Consider the following 20088-nt stretch of genomic DNA (forward strand, 5'->3'; position numbering starts at 1 on the left):
AGAGATTGCAATCTCAGTCGAAGACGAGTTACTTGGAATTGGTCAGTCGTGAAAGATTAATGTTGACATAAGGAAAGCTGCTCCACCATCATTGTATTCATAGTAGACAAGCTGATGAAATATTCAGCACGAAAATAAAAAAAATAATAATAATCATTCTTTGAATCAATCATTGAAACAGTGCAGTCAACACAAAGCTTTTGGCGAGCTGCGAATTGTGAAACATTATAATTCAGGCAATGCATACCATCTTCCATAGAGAACTGCCAACCCATGAACATCACATACAATGGTCTAGTGATTACTTCTCGGGTGTATAGTATTTCTCTATTTTTTTTTTTTTTTTTTGCGTCCTGTAGTTCCCAGGCAAAGGGGGGAAATCAGTTGACGGGCTTTGAAAATATTCCAGTCGTCTAGCTTGTCTAAATTTGGACAAGACGCTAATCACTTTCTTCCGGGCAAAATGGATAGAGGCTACAAGAGCGTAGTTCTGTTACTTTCAGTGACGGTCTCTGTGATCTATTGTCCCACCAAAGAAGGTAAGAGTGATATTTTTTTCTCATGAATATTAATTACACAGTAGACATAGACCCCATTTTATCAAAAGATAAATAATCGATTGCAAATTTCCTTAAAACACATCATGCTATAGACGTACCATAGAAACCAACTATTCAATCAATTATAACTCTTCATAAAACAGGGTTGACATATGTGCTTGAGGAGTAGGCATTATATCACCGTAGGCATTATATCACCAAAATGCACGAACTGAAACACCAAAGTTAAATAACATATTCACCACAGTGATGAACGTAAGCCCTACGTTCGTAGAAATATTCTCATTCGTATTCACCGTCAGACAAGGGCAATAAATAACAGAGACAAGGGGACAACTTAAGCATCAAGTTGTGCATGTTTCGCTTTACCATGTCCATTTGACGAACAACGACAGCAAAACGCGTCTTAATACATCAATATCATGAACGTGATGATGCATGTATAATCGACATGAAGAATTCAGGTGTCAAGTTATCCTCTACAGTCTGTCCTTCATTTTGATTCCATTTTCAAAATATTATTCAAATAAAGATAATCATAATGTGGGTTATATTCACGTTCATATATTAACGTTTAATGAGTGTATACACCTCTTGCATGGGCACAGCCATTGCTATAAAATAATTAGCATTGAATTAGCGTCTATCCTAATTTTACTTTTCAATATGTTATGATGTTATAGTTTTGTCCCAGTTGAAAGCCATCTTGCTCTTACTCTTCAAAACATTTTGCCTTAATATTTAGGAGTACCCTGACCGTAGGTTTCTAGGGGTAGTGTCAAAGCTAATAATGATAAACCATGTTGGGAGGTCGAAACTAAGAATGAAAGGAAACCAGAGACAAACGTTTGCAAGCTTGTTCTTTTGCCAGTAATGTCAATGTTTCAACCTTTTGGTCAATTATGTTAGGAACCAATTTGCATCCTCACGAAAGTCCCGAGAGTCCGAAAGAAGTGTCATTTACAAGTCAAGTCAGCTGTACGTGTCGGACTCACTCCCATTTTGATCACGTGTAAATCTTTGTGTTAGTGTGCACTACATGCATTGGAATGTAACGGATGCACCCAGTGCATAAACAAGGAAGAGTCTGCACCTTGCAACCGAACGGTGGCGTCCCGTTTTGTTCACCCGAGTCATAATATAGCATTTGGAACATAAAGATACATATTCAAACTACGAAAGCCACGTGAACTTTGATCCCCCATATGAGAGTATGTGAATAGCAATGGGAAGTTATTATTCACAGTAACCTAGTGTGACGGTATTTGTTGACAGCATGCACCAAACAGAATGAATAATAGAAATTACAAAGAGAAATCTCTGTCACAAGTACCTGTGGTAGGTCCAAAATGCAATTTGTAACCTTAATAGCCTTAGTGTATCTACCTACAATTAGCAAATATTTTGAGCAGTACCATAGGCCGTATAAAACGTATAGCATTACGGCAGTGTATATAGATGACGATTAATGGGGTAACGTGTACACTGTAGGTTATAGTAGGATGAGTGTAAATCTAACAAGGGAAGCTGGCATTTTGTACATTTTCAAGTATTATCCACCATCATTGTTTAGCTCACCTTATTCCATCGACAATATTGTGTGGATTCGGTTTGTAAGAGTAGAACAAGTTTCACGTTTCTATTTTCACATAATTATTACTTCAAATCCGACATCCCACATATCATCACAGGACAAATCTTAATGCAAGTTTGACAAAAGAAAATTAGGTCTGAATAAAAAATCATGTTACAATCGTAAACACGTGATAGAAGAACTGATGCTCTCAGCGAGGGATACAAGTATAGATAACAGCTGTGGTAAAATGAATCAGGAAGGGGGTAACAGTTAATGTTTCTCTGTAGAAATGTTTAGTAGCCCGGTTGAAGGTCTTACCTTGTGAAAATAATAACATTTAGTCATTAAACATTTCATCGCGCCAGCCCCTACTGCAGCTGTAGGTTGAATTTCTGAATTAAAATTCTCGTTTGCATATTATTTTGTGATGCGTCATTACAAAAGCCATGAAACGTCAAAACGAGTTTTTGCACCCCCATGTGCCCCTTGGAAGGTAACAAATAATAAATTAATTATTCAAAAACCAAATTCACAATAAAGACACTTTTCCTGTTTGACTAACAAACTGTAGGGGGTACTCTTCTCCCTTTTTTTATCTCCTAGCCTCAGTAGTACGCACTGTGTCCACCGTTCGGGTATGGACGAGGGAAACCATTCGACTGCCATGTTACTTCGAGGAAGAGCCACTCGCTATATTGTGGGTCATGGAGAGCAGCTCAAATCAGCAGCTACAGACGAGGAAGGCGTTTTTCTTCAAAGGGAACTCCATTAGCAAGGAGGGGCGTTTCGAAATGGACATGAATTTTAGTCTCGTCATCACCGACTTGCAAGTGAAAGATGAGGGCCGCTACCATTGCCAACTTGTATTGGGAAAATTGGAGGTTTTCTCAAATTCAACCCTTCTGTCTATTACCTGTGAGTGGTTGATCTGCCCCCTCCCCCCCCCCCCATCAAATAAAAAAAAAAGAATGGGGTACAACATGTCTTTTGTCTGTCTAAGGTTTTGTAAGGAATCGTTTTCCCAGTCTCATTTGTGTGAGAAGCGTGTGACGTATCTGGAAAGTTTGACCGTGGTGAAAGTGAGCCAGGATACCGAAATGCATTGGTGGAAATTTGATTAGTACGGATCGTACGTGAGACGGTGATGCGACGCAGACGCATGCTGGCTGCGCGCACGCGATACCAAACCACGGTGACTATATCATAGAATGAAGATTGATTGGCGGGTCCATAATATAACTTTCTTTCTTTCTTTCTTTGAAACAGAAGTCTTCATTCATAATTATGTTTTAGTACCTCATATCAATTTCCAGTTTCATGAATCAACAATGCTTAAACATAATCAATGCAACTGTAGTCATTTTTTTTTACAAGCGAACTTGAAGTCAGACCAACGAGAAAGCGTTACTGAGTCAAAATCCTCCAATTGCTATTGATCATTTTATCGATTTACCCTAAATATTTTGACTTTACAAATATCTTATATCATTTTGTAACTAAACTATGCACAACACAGTCAACCTCCGTGCATTTTTACAAAATCAAACATCTGTTACAAAGAAACGAGGCCTTATCTGATAGAATCGCAGCTTGGTTCTCAAACTGAGCAAAAACTTTGAAGGACCTCTCTCTCTCTCTCTTTCTCTTGCTACTCTGTCGTTCTCAAAGTGGCGCGGTACTTTTTCAATCAACCCCCCCCCCCCCCTAACTGGGAGGCATTCCAACGTCTTAAAGCTAAACATATGGAATGTATTTTCTACGAGACCTTTCATAAACACTGAACATTCAAACCCAGTCATTTATTCTATGCCGTAGTCTTGTAGGAGAAACCAACGCATCCATGAATTTGCATATCATTATCTTATTTGTTTGGAGTTATCTAATTTGTCTGATGCCCAAAGCAACCTGTTCCTACCATGAACCGTGCAAGTATAACATGCATAAATGACACAAAACTGATATACACACTTTCCATCGTCTAGCCCCAGTGGTAGACACCGTTCCTACAGTTCAAGGATGGAAATGGAAAGACATCCGACTACCATGTGACTTCCAGGATGAGCCGCTCTTCGTGTACTGGGGCAAGGTGCACATTTCAAACCCTGAGCAGTCAAGGCATTCTTTGACGGAAATTTCGTCAGCCGTGAGGAACGCTTTGACATTGACAGGAACTTCAACCTAATCATCACTGACTTAGAAGTGGGAGATGAGGGTCTCTATCGTTGTGAATTGGTGCTTCAGAATTTCCAGATTTCCTCGAATTCCACCCTTATGACAGTTTCCTGTGAGTAATTGCTTGTATCGATTCAGTGAAGATAACTATACAAATGCGAAAGTGTCACCATGTTCACTTGTCAGTATTGGACATTATAAGACACGATATAATATAGCATAAAAGAAAGTTAAGAATGAATGAGGACGTTCGTGGAAACAGCGCACAATAGTTCTCCATAAAGATATCGAATCAATCAGGTCTGTTACCGGTTCCATAATAGATCTGACCGGGTCTTGAGAACGTCAATTACAGCTCTCCGTGCACCTATGTTGTCAGTGAGTGGCAATCTGTTGGCGGCAATTAGGCGGTGATCTCTCTCATTTAAAAAAAAAAAAAAAAAAAAAAAAAAGTATATATATATATATATATATATATATATATATATATTGCCAAATGGAGATATTTGCAATTAAAGGTCAAGAAAAATAAAGAGAATGATAAGAAAATTGTTGCTTCTTTTGACCATAACTTTAAAAATGTACCTTTATATGTAGTGACCAATATATCATTTAAAATGTATCATTTTGTACTTTATGACAGAGATCGTATTGCAAAATCTTCAAAAATGGACTTATCGGTTTTTGCGAACAAACTCTTCATATATATGTGACCGTGCACCTCAAAACAAACATAAAGTCGCACACACTGATTTTGCGTGAGGACTGAAAATAAGTGAAATGGGTCAACCTAGACGAACTTGACTTTTTCATATTTTCTGAAAGAGCGGGTCTTCTTTTACATTATGCTAAAATTTGGTATCATAAAACGGGCAGGAAAGTGTGTTTTTGAGCAGTTTATCTCGAACATTTTTGGTAGAATAGTGTGATTAGGTGTGTCTTTAGAATCCCTTTTTCATTTCTGAAAAACCTTGTCCACACTCTTCACTTTCAACTCTAATAACTTTTGAAATGATAGTGCTACTGCTTTGAAAGTGGACATTAATTATGGACAGAATGTGTTAATGAGGCATGATTAATTTCAGTTTAATCTAATAATCCATTCATTGTTGTTACTCTGGTGGTTTACTTCCTGTTTTTTGTCCCATTCATCGCACTTGGTAAAGATTAAGCGCTTGAATAGACACTGTACTTCAGAGCCTCTTTTCTCAGTTCACATTTTTCCTGAGTTTGTGCTTTCTTTCCGATATTTAGATAGGTTAGGAGAGTCCATTTGATTTGAGTTATACATCATTTTAAAGCTTAAAGTCTACTCTTTCAGAATATGGTCTTAACTAAAAATTCATGTCTGGCGACTTTTTGTTTCTTTTGAGGTGCAGGGTCATATATATATATATATATATATATATATATATACCTCCTCAACTTCTCTATATGTGACCCTGCACCTCAAAACAAACAAAAAGTCGCCAGACATGAATTTTTAGTTAAGACCATATTCTGAAAGAGCAGAATTTAAGCTTTAAAATGATGTATGATTCAAATCAAATGGACTCTCCTAACATATCTAAATATTGGAAAGAAAGCACAAACTCAGGAGAAGTGTGAACTGAGAAAAGAGGCTCTGAAGTACAGTGTCTATTCAAGTGCTTAATCTTTACCAAACCGTGCTGGCTGTGCGATGAATGGGACAAAAAACAGGAAGTAAACCGCCAGAGTAACAACAATGAAGGGATTATCAGATTAAACTGAAATTAAGCATGCCTCATTAACACATTCTGTCCACAATTAACGCCAACTTTAAAAGCAGTAGCACTATCCTTTCAAAAGTTATTAGAGTTGAAAATGAAGAGTGTGGACAAGGTTTCTCAGAAATGAAAAAGGGATTCTAAAGACACACCTAATCACACTACTCTACCAAAAATGTTGGAGATAAACTGCTAAAAAAAAGACACACTTTCCTGCCCGTTTTATGATACCAAATTTTAGCATAATGTAAAAGAAGACCCGCTCTTTCAGAAAATATGAAAAAGTCAAGTTCGGCTAGGTTGACCCATTTCACTTATTTTCAGTCCTCACGAAAAATCAGGGTGTGCGACTTTATGTTCGTTTTGAGGTGCACGGTCACATATTGAGGAATGATATATCATCCTATTTTTCCAGAATAAAAATAATGAATATTCTCTTGGCTGGAGATGTTTATGACTATGGATGGACTGATACGACCTTCCGATCTTGCAACCTGAAACTCTTCTCAAACTTCTCAACGGGATCATTCATTTTAGTATGGTCTTCAGCATCTAGGAATCATTCAGATAGTATGCTGACCAGTCCGACTTTATATACGTTAGACGTAGTCGGTCAAAGGTACCACCAGGAGCTATTCCCAATTGAAGCGTTCTTTTCCATGAGGGGTGGCAATTATTGCAAGCTGTATTGCTTCAAACTTGACATCACGTGGATAGACGCAAACCCGACTTACCTTCCATGTGACCTAATTAGTATATATTGGCGACAAGCTTGTTAAATCATGAAGAATAGAATAGCAGAAGCTAGTAATTAAAGATTATGAAACTAAATTTCATCTAAAAAGAGAAGTGTGTGTACTTACAAAAATGTCCTTCCTGTTACTGACCCAGAGTTGAAAAGCTTCACAAATACTGTGAGCACGATCAATCCTGTTTTGAGTTTATAGCTTATTAAACACACCGCTAATAAAAGCATTCGACAGACAGATATCAATGGGTCAGCTTGTTTACTTGAATATTTCTTTATTGAATTAATTACCAGTCTGTCTTCAACAGCCGTGGTTTTTCATCATTTTTTATTTCCGTCTTTTCTTAAAAAGTTATAAATCCTTAGCGTTTTAGAAATTGCAACTGCAGCTAAAGTTTTTGTCTAAAAATACAATCCAATGTGTTTTCTAAAAATAAGAATTTCTTTATTCTGTGTTGTCTTGTACATATCTGGATCCGTTTTCACATGTGAATTTGTATGATTTCTTTTATTCAGAAATTCTGTAGATATTCATGTTTTCAATGTTTGTGTGTACTCCATCATATCTTCCTACCCCCTCCCCCAATTTTATTATGGACTTTAGTAGTCAAATCGCATGCCTATAGTCCGGCAAATTCTTGACTTTTTTTCGTTCGTGCTGGTGACGTATTTGGTAACCACATAGAACAAATCTTTGAAAAAAAAAGAGTTGTTAGTAATTGTTAGATGGCAAATGATTATTCTCCAGATAAGCATGTTATTTCTTGTTTCCCTAGCAATGGCATCAACACATGAAATCGAGGAATGCGTCGATAGAAACGAGCCAAATCCAAGCCGGTGTACCTACCAAACTCCCTCCCTCACTTCTTCCTTTTACCTTACGTGCGTCGTACGTGGATTCAAGCCTAACGTTTCAATGCTGTGGATCGAGGAGACAGGAAAAGGAATACATTCTGTTGTTTCGCAGCAGACAAGACTTTCTGATGGCACATACGAAAGGCTCGAGGCAATCACTGTTTCAGTCAAACACGGGAAGGAGCAAGCCTTCATATGCACGGCTACTGGAGACTCACTAAATGGAACGTCTTCCGCAGAAATCACCGTTCTACCTATTTCAGGTTTATCAAACTTTGTTACTCTTTTTTTTTTTCCAAAAGATATGGCGCCAATACAAAATTGTCTTTCATGATCAGTTAAAAATCTTTAAACACATGTTGTGATTTTAATTTTATTCTGCGTTTATTGTAATTAACCATCACAGAGTTAACGTTATAAATGTGACCCTGCATCACAAAACCAACAAAAAGTCGCCAGACATGGATGTTTAGTTGAGGACAGATTCGTGAAGAGCAGACTCTAAGCTTTGAAATTGTGTGTAACTCATGTCAAATGGACTCCTCTAACCTATCTAAATGCTAGAATAAATGTGCACACTCTGGGAATGTGCGAACTAAGAAAAGAGACTGTGAAGTACAGGTTCTATTCAAGCGCTTAATCTTTACCGAGTCGTGCTAGCTATGTAATGTAAGGGACAAAACACAGAATGTAAACCACCGGAGCAACAACAATAGGCGTTTTCACATCAGCCCGATGTTTCGAAATAGCGCGCTATTTGATAATGTAAACACAAATTAACGCGCTAATTGTATCGGTCTGATCGAGAAAATTTCTCGAGTCCAACTCGGGAAATTTCTGAAATAGCTGGATAGTAGCGCGCTGTTTGATAATGTGAAAACGACTCGAGAAATTAGCGCGATGCATCCCATTATGCCTACCGTGTGTGACCCGATCGATCGAGGCAAACTGCACACAAATCACGAGGAATTTTTGAGAGGGCACACACATTACTTATGATGTTTGCACGTACTCAGCTGTCGAATTAGCTCGACAAAAATTCGGGCTGAGTCTCTTCGGGCTGATGCGATTAAGAAATAAAATAGCGCGCTAACTCGCATTCGCGAAAAATTTCTCGAGCTTGGATTTTTATCGGGCTGATGTGAAAACGCCTAGTGAAGAGATTATCAGATTAAGCTGAAGTTGAGCATGTCGACTTACCACATTTTCTATCCATGATTAATGCCAACTCAAGATTGATTTGGTTGACCCATTTCACCTTTTTTTTTTTTTTGAGTCCTCAGTTGAAATCAAGGGGTGCGACTCTTTGTTAGTTTTGTGATGCACGGTCACAAATGCTCACACACACGCACACACATATGTATTCATATGGAAATAAGTATAAAATGCTATTGTTTAGTCAACCCAATCAAGCAAGCTTCTTTTCTATGTAACAATACATGCAAAAAACAGTGCAAACGGTACACCTTACCTCCATCCTTTAAAGTCTTTTTTTTTCAACAGTGCAAATTCTTACGATGTGTATTCCGATAATCCGTTGTGTGACCTGCATCACTAAAACCAAGAAAAAGCCGCCAGACATGGATTTTTAGTAACGGGCAAAATAATTCTGTGATGTTCAACTCGATTCATATGGATTTTCCTAACCTGTCTAAATATAAGCCAAACTCACACGCGTTGGAATATTGTTTATAAATGAGATCAGAGACTCGTATGTGACGAGGTTGTTAAAATCAAGCTGAAATTAATCTTGCTATATTGGCTCGTTCTGTCCGTGACTAACACCAACTTTCAAAGCAGTAGCACCCTATATTTCAAAAGTCATTGGAGTTGAAATTGATGATTGTTTAAAGGGATGGATTTGGTGGAGACGTAAATTGGGCTTTAACTTTTTTGCGAGATACCAATAGAACACGTATGATATAGTACAGAGCATACCATTTTAAGAGGAATTCAAAGTTTATTTCATGAAAATCGGATTTGGAATGACTGAAACATCCAAAAATAAAGTAAAACAAAGCGATCGTAATAAAGTGTGGGTCCCACACTTTATTAGAATCGCTCTTTTTTTTTTTTGGATATCTCAGTCATTTCAAAACCAATTTTAATCAAACAAATGTTGAATTCCTCATAAAATTAGATGCTCTTTCATATTTCATAAGAGGTTTCTCATTATTTCACCAAAAAATGTTAGAAACCTAAAATTACGCCTCAACCAAAATTGTACCATCCCTTTAAATGGCTTTTTACAATATGAAAAGGGGACTCCAAGACAAACCTAATCACACTACAAAATTCTACAAAGTATACAGAGGTTCTAGAAAAACAAAATATGCTAACAACACAATTTCCTTTTATGATCCCAATCTTTAGAATAATGTACAAGAGGAATTCCTCTATTAGAAGGTACGAAAATCCTAAGATTGACTGAATTAACACATTTAACCTATATTGAGTCCGTACGCAAAATCAGTGAGTACGATTTTTCTTGGTCTTTTTAGGCAAATTCACATATTATTCCAAATTGTTTTTTCGGCGTTGAAAAAAAAAAATAGATATTGTGATGTTGCCAAGACACCTCTCTCCCTCACTCTCTCTCTCTCACTCTCTGCAAATAATTTCTTGCAAATGTTATACGGAGATGATTACATGTTTGATTGTTTCCACATCATATTTCAGGGAAACGTGGCAATTTACGTCTTGTCGTTGGACTCGTCATTGGTATATCTGTTGGCTTTTTCATCGCATTTCTCCTCGTTGGAAAATTTCTTCAGAAACACTATCCGGACTACCTACCACAAAAAGGTATCGCGATTCGATTTTTGTTAATCCATGCTTAATGTAACCCAAACAATGAATGTGGTAAGATGCCTGTTCTCTGGCCTACCCTTTAAAGGTCGTATGAGTTATTATGATGATAAACTTGCTCTTCATGTCACTTCAGAATGAAAGCTTTATAACGTATACCATAGAATTCACAACTATGAGTGAAGGAATGTGTAACCTTACGATGGTAATTTTTTACATTTATAATGTTATCAAGTATGGGCAAATAAGTAGTTAGAGTGTCCAACATATCAAATATTATAAAATGATACATACAAGATTAATTCCTTTTTTATTGTTGTTGGTGTCATGTTTCAAAGGATGTGGATGGAATCCTTGCTGGCGGAGAATATACAAAGACGAAGAGGGACTCTTACCCGGTATGAAAAAAAAAACAAAAAAAAAAACGTTTACACAATGGTATAACGTCTCTTATGATAAGGTAGAGACAATCATAGTCCAAGGTTATTTCTATAACCATTATTTCCCTTTCTCCCGAAAAGAATAGTGATGTGATTCACCATTTAAAGCAGGGGAAATACTTCTTTAAAAAAATGTGTTCACTTTATAATTATGTGATTACAGTTTCTTCTTTGCAGTGTACCAACCGTGATATGAGTATGTGCCACTCAGTCACTTTTTCACTTGTATACCGCCTACCCCCCCCCCCAAAAAAAAAATAGATTAAAAAGGTCGAGTGATGACAAGGAATTGTGGAACTATATGGTCGGATGAATTTAGGAAGGTTTCACTATAAAAGACAAGCATTTTACATCGCTCACAACACCTTATAGAGTGTCTAAGATTTTCAGTTTTGGATGATTTAGGCAATTTCTTAGTGCTTAGAATAATCTGCAATACATGGCAACCACAGAATCTGGTCAATCAGCATAATGGTCTGTTTTATCATTAGTGAACAGTTTACAGAAAGAATGCGACGACTTTCGACGAAAAATACAGGATTATGTACCGGGCATGGCGTGGTTTACAACACCTTTTGAAAGCCAATCAAAGGTGAACATCGGTTTGTTCGGTGAAGGTGGTGCTGGCAGATCGTGTTTCATCAACTCGCTGAAGCGTGCTCTCACTGGTAAAAGATATTCATTTTGCTGCTTTTTGAGGGGAAGAGATGTATATTTTTTTTCATCCTCACGGCAATGCGACTGTTCTTTTTTTTTTTTTTTTTGAGGGGGGGATGTGGAAAAAAAATGTACAATTTAGATAAACACTTGTTACAATGCAACCAAAATTGTTAAACTTCCTTCTCAAACCCATGTTTTTTTGTCTGCAGACCTATCATTAAGTTTCGATGATTTGTTGTATGTCGTTGTTCATACTCTAACACCTACACCATAAATTCTTTACCAGCTCACAGATAAATCAGTAAGTTGAGTGAAAGGGCTACGATGTAAAATGTAAACATAATGCATATGTACGTGTAAGAGAGACCAAGAGAACATTAAGTCCGCCGTAACGCTATGCCCGCTTTTAGTTGCACCGTCACATGATATTATGTACATTGTACCCTGACATCCCGACACCCCCTTAAAAAAACAAAAAACTAAAAAAAACACTTATTTTTCTCCCCCCCCCCCCCCCACGACTTATGTTTGCTTCTCTTTTGTATGCAAGCTGAATGTTACGGAATGCTTAGCAGCTAGTGTAATGCGTGGTCTGTCGTGTCTGTGTGTGTGTGTGTGTGTGTGTGTGAGTGTGTGTGTGTGTGTGTGTGTGTGCGTGCCTTTGTGGACATTCTCTTCTATTAGATAAGAAATTCATACCATCTGCGATTGTGTTTATTGCAATAACAAAAAAAAATATCCTGGGGACAAAAGACCAAGGAACACTGGAAGACATTGTCAAAGCTGCGGAGATAGAGAGATAGAGAGGAAGAAAGAACTTTATTCTTCTCCATGAAGGTGTAACTGTTCTTGGGTCTGTTTATATTCAATGGACAGGAAAATACTCAATCGAAAACGCCAAAGGGTACATAGAACATCCAGGAGGGAAGACCAATCACATATTGACTGGAACAATTGATTTAATTGACACCTGTGGAATAGCAGACTTCTCTTCCGAGACTTTGGAATGCCTTATGGACGAAATGCGTGAGTAAATTTGTAACAGGAAACTCATTTTTAATCGTGTAATCACTCATTTCTACATGTTACCTACAAAAAAAACATCCAACGAGCCTAGGTAACAGCGATTCATGCGGCCAACGAACTGCACGTAATTGAATAACATGAGTCATACACCATGAGTCATACAGCCCTCAAGTCACACACTTAGACACCTATATCAGGCCCACGAGCAATGTGACGAGGAAAATATTAGGTAAAGAAGTTTTATCAGTTCGTCGACCTTTTATAGCTAGTGGGCATTTTACATGATGTCTTGCTTGTGGACCTCTTTTTTTTTTGAGTGTGTAGCTCATAGACTATATGACTTGTGAGCTGTGTAACTCGTGGACTGTATGAGTCCTGCGACTGTCTATAGCTTGTGATGCGCACCCCAAAAAAAATGTGCCACTGTCAATGTGTACATCGTTATCATTTCTATATACCTTCCACGCAGTCGCAGTCATTATGTTCGTGCTTTTAAACGCTATTATATCCTATCAACAAACTTTACCATTAGCCACTCATGTTTTACCTTTCTCCTGTATTCCCTGCTTTCAATCTCTCTTTTACGCGGCGGCACTAATGCGTCATTCTCTTTGAGCAATGTCATACTACAAAGCATTGTTGTTTATAGTAAGGTTTTGTTCGGTTTGTAATTGTTTTCCTATAAATTACTAAAACCATTATTTTTTAATTATTTTTACTAAATGTTATTACCTCCATAGTCACACTCCCCTCTTTCCCCTCTCGTCTTTGTTATCCATGTAATTGCCATACATGTTTTATGTGCAGCTGATATCAAAGAAGAAATGAAAAACTCCGAAATATGGTAAAATCTCATTGACATTTCAATGACGACAGAATCAACGCTTTGTATTTTGTACAATATTAAAGAAACTGGATTGCTGTAAAAGACAATCCCTTTTTAATACTATAATTAGGTAAAGTGTGTCAAAGATAACCGATTTCAAGAGACCGGAAATGTGTGCACTTACGTCCACTTCACGCACTCTTCTATCGTAATTTTTCACTGATTTTTCCTCTTCCTGAGTGAAGAGTTTAAGTGTTGGACAAATTGCGGACAAGCTTTTACCTCGAAAACAATCCTTGGTTAAAAAAGAAAAAAGTTTGCAAAAGACTTCAATTCGTAAGTATTCCAGATCAGCTGCCAAAATTGATGGAGAGATGACGGGGTGCATAAACGTAACCATCAACTCTGAAATCTAAAACACTATTATGTTTTGCAAATTCGTTGTGAGTCGCATAATTTTTAAATAAAAGCACAAATTGCGATAGATGTAATGATGTATTTAAAAAAAAACGCTTTGTTTTCTCCTCTGTCGATTTTTTTCCAGATGGCATATTTCCAGTTAATGATATGACCCTTGTCAAAAGAAAGGATGCAATGTGTCATTGCGCTGTGTATGTTTATCGTCACAGGTGAGAGGTTAGTAGATGATGTATTCAGATATTGGATAATTATGTAGTGCAGTTTGCCTTTGTAGGCAAATGTTGATAATTGCAAGCTATATATGACAGATATCCAGATATTCGTTTTACGACGTAAGTAGTGTTCATGGTATTATTACAAACCAAGTCAAAATGCATTATATGCATTGCATAGGCCCTTTCAGTGACATAATTTTCTTACAGCAATCACCAGTTTTTTGGAAAAAATGCTACAATTTGGATGTCACTATAGAGATATGGTATGGAGATCCCCCTCCCTGATCATAAACTCAGACAATTTGGCTAAATAGGTGGAATGCAACCGAACTTTTCTAAGAACACTGGTGTTACAAGTTTCAGACAGCATATCCCAAAATGCAAGTGAAATATAACGAAATATGACGACAAACATCTGTCGATAAGGACTGCTATTACCTTTTTTCTAACTCGTTTCTATTCATATGACTGATGTGACTGACGTTTTGAGCTAGAGAGAATAATATTTTCCTTGATTCACCAGACGATTCTGTTTGCTTTAACATGAAAAGTAGGTTTCTGCAAGTTTTCGAAACTAACTTTACGGAGCAGCTGAAACTTGCTGTTAGCAGGGGAGTGAATTGAATGGACCTCTAGTGTTTATGCCCTGTGGTCAAGTGGGGGATATACATCTGTAACGCAAAGGTCATCATATTTTGCATACGTTCACTTGTTTATGACCGAGGAGGCGCAAAGACATTTGTACGTTATTCTATCCGTTTTCTTCCCGATTCCTAATGTATCTTTCCTTTTATTCCAAGACAAAATTGTGTGTGCTCCATGGCAGTAATCAGGTACTAGAAGAAACAACATAATGCGTACTCATTGGAATATCAAAAGAAAAAAAAAATCAAATTACTATCAAGTACATGTGGATATCTCTTGATACTCTCAGGCCAGACACAGGAGAAGACGCGATAAGGTTTATTGACAAATTCTGTCGTTCAATGGCGTTGTTTCCAAACCGTAAGTATATAGTATCCTATACGTCATTAGCCATGTATCTCGGAATCCATGCTGATGAAACAATTAATGCAAAAGCTTCATATTGCCAAACTGATCTTATTACAATGTTTGCAGAATGTAAGGCATTAGATATTCATATCAACACAATGCATGCCTACAGTGATGGGCGGTGCTAAAGGAAGATGACTCCGTTTGTACACGTTTTCCGCGCCATGTGTTTGGCGGATACTGACCACAATAATCTTTTAGAAAATCTAGATCTTCATAAAATTTTAATTTTAATGCATCTATCCTGCTGGTCAAACTCTCACATTGATATCTTTCAGGTCACACTTTCTAAAAGGGGATTTGTTTAACGTATCGTTTAATCAAATGTTCTTGTCCTTGTAAACCCTTTCTTTCGCGAATATTGCGTCCGCCAAGATGTTTCGTTAGACTGCAGGTATTGTATGGTTGCCTTATGTCTTGATAAGTTGTTTTTTTTTTTTTTTTATAGATTACATTTATTCATTTATACATTCATTCATTCATTCATTCATTTATTCATCCATTTATTTCTTAATTTCTTCCTGTTTTGCCTGTGATTCGTATTTTTGACATCATGTTTTCAAAACATAGTTTGATATGGGTTGTATTGCTATAAGCATTGATACGTGACCAACGAACTCCACTGTTTTGGCTATTCAAAGCTAGTTCTAGAATGTGTGCTGGAATTTCTTTATTTTTACCACGCCAGTTTCACGAAATTATTATGGTGATGAGATGCACAGACAGGCGCGCCGGAAGCAGTTTTGGATTGGGGGGTGGGGCAAATATTGGAGGGGGCTCACAAAGACCATATGTTACACAATATACACATACACACACACACACACACATATATATATATATAGATATATATATATATATATATATATATATATATATATATATATATATATATAATATGTGTGTACAATGGCGTACCGTGGGTCGAGACATTGGGGGGGGGGGCACCTTGTGGAAGAGTAATTCTTAGGGTGTGTATGCTTGTGCGTGTGTGCGTGCGCTGTCAGTCTGCAAACTTAATGGGACTACAATACATTACGGAATGTGATACATTCAACAACGCAGTCATTGAGCAACATTGTAAGTTTTCCTTACATGGATTATGGAATGACGGTGTGAAGCGACAAGCACTGTCAGCAACATCAGGAGAATTGCATAACAATAAAATGCGAGCGAGCGGAGCGCGCGAGCTTGAAAATCTTGACATTTTACAGTCCAAAAACTGCCGTTTGTGGCTATATCTTTCGTTATGGAAATTAAGGGGGGCGCATCGGGCGCAACTGCTGGCAATTATACTGGCAGCAACATTAGGAGAATGGCATAACGATTCAATGCGAGCGAGCGAAGTGAGCGAGCTTGAAAATTTTGACATTCTACAGTCCAAAAACTGCCGTTTGTAGCTATGTTTTTCGCTTTGGAAATTAAGGGGGAGGCGCACCGGGCTACTGCTGGCAATTACTGGCAGCAACGTTAGGAGAATGGTACAACGATTAAATGCGAGCGAGCAAAGCGAGCGAGCTTGAAAATTTTGACATTTTACAGTCCCCAAACTGCCGTTTGTAGCTATATTTTTTGCTTTGGAAATTAAGGGGGGGCGGCCCAGGCGCAACTGCTGGCAATTACTGGCAGTAACATTTTCTTTTACAATGGCATAACGATTAAATGCGAGCGAGCTTGAAAATTTTGACATTTTACAGTATAAAAACTGCCGTATGTAGCTATACTTTTTTTCGCTTTGGAAATTAAGGGGGGGGGGGACGCACCGGGCGCAACTGCTGGCAATTACTGGCAGCAACATCAGGGGAATGGCATAGCGATTGAATGCGAGCGAGCTTGAAAATTTTGACATTTTACAGTCCAAAACCTGCCGTTTGTAGCTATATTTTTTCGCTTTGGAAATTAAGAAGGGGGGCGGTGCGGGCGGGGGTTAAAACTATTTTCTGGGAGCGCTACCTACGCGTCAGGTGTTACGTTATTATACTAGCGGTGGAAGAGGGACGTATGGAAGATTTTTTTTTTTCTCAAGGGGGGGGGGCACAGGTATAACAATTACAAAACAAAGAAGAATTTTTAAAAAGTTGCTTCAAAAGGAGGGTTGGCATGGGCCAGTTGTGTCCGCCTCTAAACCCGCCAGTGCTTAAAGCTAACATTTTATATTTACACGATTTTCCATAGCCAAAGGCCTCTAAAAACTGCAACGGTTACCGTTGAATGCGGGTGAGATAATCTGCTCACACGCAATGAGAAATGAATGTCTAAACATTTATGAGAGTTAAAATTACTAGTCTTAGCTAACAAATTTCCCTATTTGTATTTAACTTATATAATATATTTATTTTATTTCATTTATTTTTATTTATTTATTCATTTTGTTATTTCTTTATTTTTATTTTTTTTATTGTTTTTTTGAGGGGGCGGCCGTCCCCCCCCCCCCTCCCACTTCCGGCGTCTATGTGCACAGATAAACATAGTTAGAGACCGTTGGCAAACAATAGCAGCAAAGAGTTTAGTGTACTAATGTGGGGGAGACAGGCCAAATACATATCGATAAAAATAAGTTTTTAACGTCCACTGCTCCACAGAAGCTAGAGAAAGACATGGTTCAACTGGTGAAGCAAAATAACCGTAATAAGAAATTTGCATAACGCTAACTGGCAAGGTCGAGGAATCTCTGAAGGATGATGCTCCCATCTTTACCAAGTGTTGACTGAGTATAGGATGTAGCGTTATACCGTCGCCTCTCCCAAACATTGACCTTGACAATCGGTTTGCTTTACTTCAGCTTATTTTTGTGATAAATGCACTTGGACAATCCTGTTATAATTTAAATGTGTTTTTGTTGTTGTTTTTCGCAGCACAATTACTGTGTTTTCACACTTTGAAACTTTGAAACAGGATATGAGCTCTGTTATAATCCAACGTAATTTGAAGAGCTTCACGTGACTTTCAAGACACTCAGTTCGGGGCTGTAGAAGGTTTATAAATAATGTAATACATTGCAGTGTTCATAAACTTACAGAAACAGAGAGTTGACTCGAGCTGAGCACTTTTAACTTTTTCGACATCTTATCACCTCGGAACTATCACCGCGTCTACCAACCCGATTTTATCGTTACATGGTGTCAAAGACACTTGTGCTCCTTTGACGTTATAGTTATATTTTATTCCTGGCTCAGAACTGTTTTTCTTTACTTGAATTAAAGGCTATTTGATTACTATTTCCCCAAACTAACCAATATATTTTGTGAACAGTGTCTCATGGGTGTCTACCACTGAGAGGACTGTAACTCCGTCAGTCATCAACTATATGAGTTAAAAAGATACATCCTTCTCTGTGAAAATTGTCTTTTTGCATGTGTGTGTTTCTAGGTACACCACCGTTAATTGTAATAACGCACAAGAGTGAATATGAAGATGCTGAATATGAAGATGCAGAGGCTGTTCGTCGGGAAATGATAAGAGTCACAGGCTGGCGGAAAGAACTTATCTGGATTTTTGACAACTACACCCCAGCAAATAAGGAGGAAGACATTGAAAAAGATATTGCTTGTCTACAATTCCTCTGGCTGGCCCTGAGGGGTTGCGACATTAATCTCCTTTATTGTTCGTAAATGAAATATCTCTCATAGTAACAACATCATTTCTAACGGTATTTCAAAAAACAAAACAGATTTTGTTAGAAATATGTTTTCAAAGGGTGTATATGTCTGTGTTCTTTTAATAAGCCGATTCTATTTTACTACAGAGCTATACTGTTTCAGATATTGATGCAAAATAGTGTCTATTGATGAATCGTGTCTTTGCAGTCTTTGATCATCGGTTTACTGCTACATTCGATGCTGAGGAAATAAGTGTGACGTCTTTCAGGTCTGTTTTTAGACGTGAATCTACAGTACTCTTTGCTACATGCAGTGACATGCATGCCAAGAGTTATCTAGCATTGAGGGCGTGTACCGATATTTTCTGATCTACGCAGTACTTGTGCGCCTACAACACCTAAGTGAGTTTCGTGTGTTTGTGTGTGTGTTTGTGCTAGTGTATGAACGTGTGTGTTAGGTATACGGAATAATATGGTTCTTCAGTTAGAAAGTTTCCGATCGCAGTTCATCTGTCATAATTCCAATTTCAATAGTCCATGTTGTTGCATAATGTAGCATACCGGTAAAAATAAAAGGAACGCGGCATGAGAAATGCTTACCTTCTAGGGTAAAACTCTATATCACGTATATTGTGTAATTACTATGAAGTGCTATTTCAAAAAATAAAGATTTTTTGTAGATATGACAACATGACTTTCATTCCCTCAGTCATTGTGACTTAGCTTGTCATGTGAAGAGCTCACTTCAAAAGGCGCTTAATACATCATTTTTCAATGGATTTAGCACGTTTTGGAAACAAGCTGTTAATATATACACACACACATATATACATATACATATGAAGAGTTTGTTCGCAGAAACCGATAAGTCCATATTTGCCAAATGGAGATATTTGCGATTAAAGGTCAAGAAAAATAAAGAGAATAATAATTAGAAAAATGCTTCTTTTGACCATAACTTCAAAAGTATACCTTTATATGTGACCAATATATCATTTTAAAGGTATTATTTTGTACTTTATGACAGAGACCGTACCTCAAAAATCTTCAAAAATGGACTTATCGATTTTTGCGAACAGACTCTTCATATTATATAGATATGCATGCATATTATATATATATATAGAGAGAGAGAGAGACACACAGAGAGAGAGACAGACAGACAGACAGAGAAAATGTGTACAAATCAACTGTGACAATAAGTTCATATTTGAATGGGTTTTCAAACATAAGCATCGGAGAGTTGTCAAAACAACAGTGGTGCTTTTGATAATATATACTCAACCCCGTTTGACTGATATTAGGCAAAAAAAAAAACAAACAAACACTATCTTAGTCATTTATTCTTGCATGTGCCTCCTTTGCAAGTATTGCCTTGTACAT

At 37.5% G+C, this 20088-nt stretch overlaps 1 protein-coding gene across 1 annotated transcript; it reads left to right on the top strand.

Moving 5' to 3' along the window:
* Positions 1–463: 463 nt before the first annotated feature.
* On the top strand, positions 464–19502 carry LOC140239750 (uncharacterized). Its single transcript, XM_072319571.1, is given in 12 exon segments — positions 464–539; positions 2740–3051; positions 4119–4241; positions 4244–4420; positions 7581–7922; positions 10339–10464; positions 10806–10865; positions 11399–11575; positions 12444–12593; positions 13964–14048; positions 14989–15059; positions 18477–19502. Coding segments are annotated over 12 exon segments (1941 nt in total). The 3' UTR covers positions 18719–19502.
* Positions 19503–20088: the final 586 nt, after the last annotated feature.

The sequence above is a fragment of the Diadema setosum genome, chromosome 16 (assembly GCF_964275005.1).
Source record: "Diadema setosum chromosome 16, eeDiaSeto1, whole genome shotgun sequence".
Classification (NCBI taxonomy): Eukaryota; Metazoa; Echinodermata; class Echinoidea; order Diadematoida; family Diadematidae; genus Diadema; species Diadema setosum.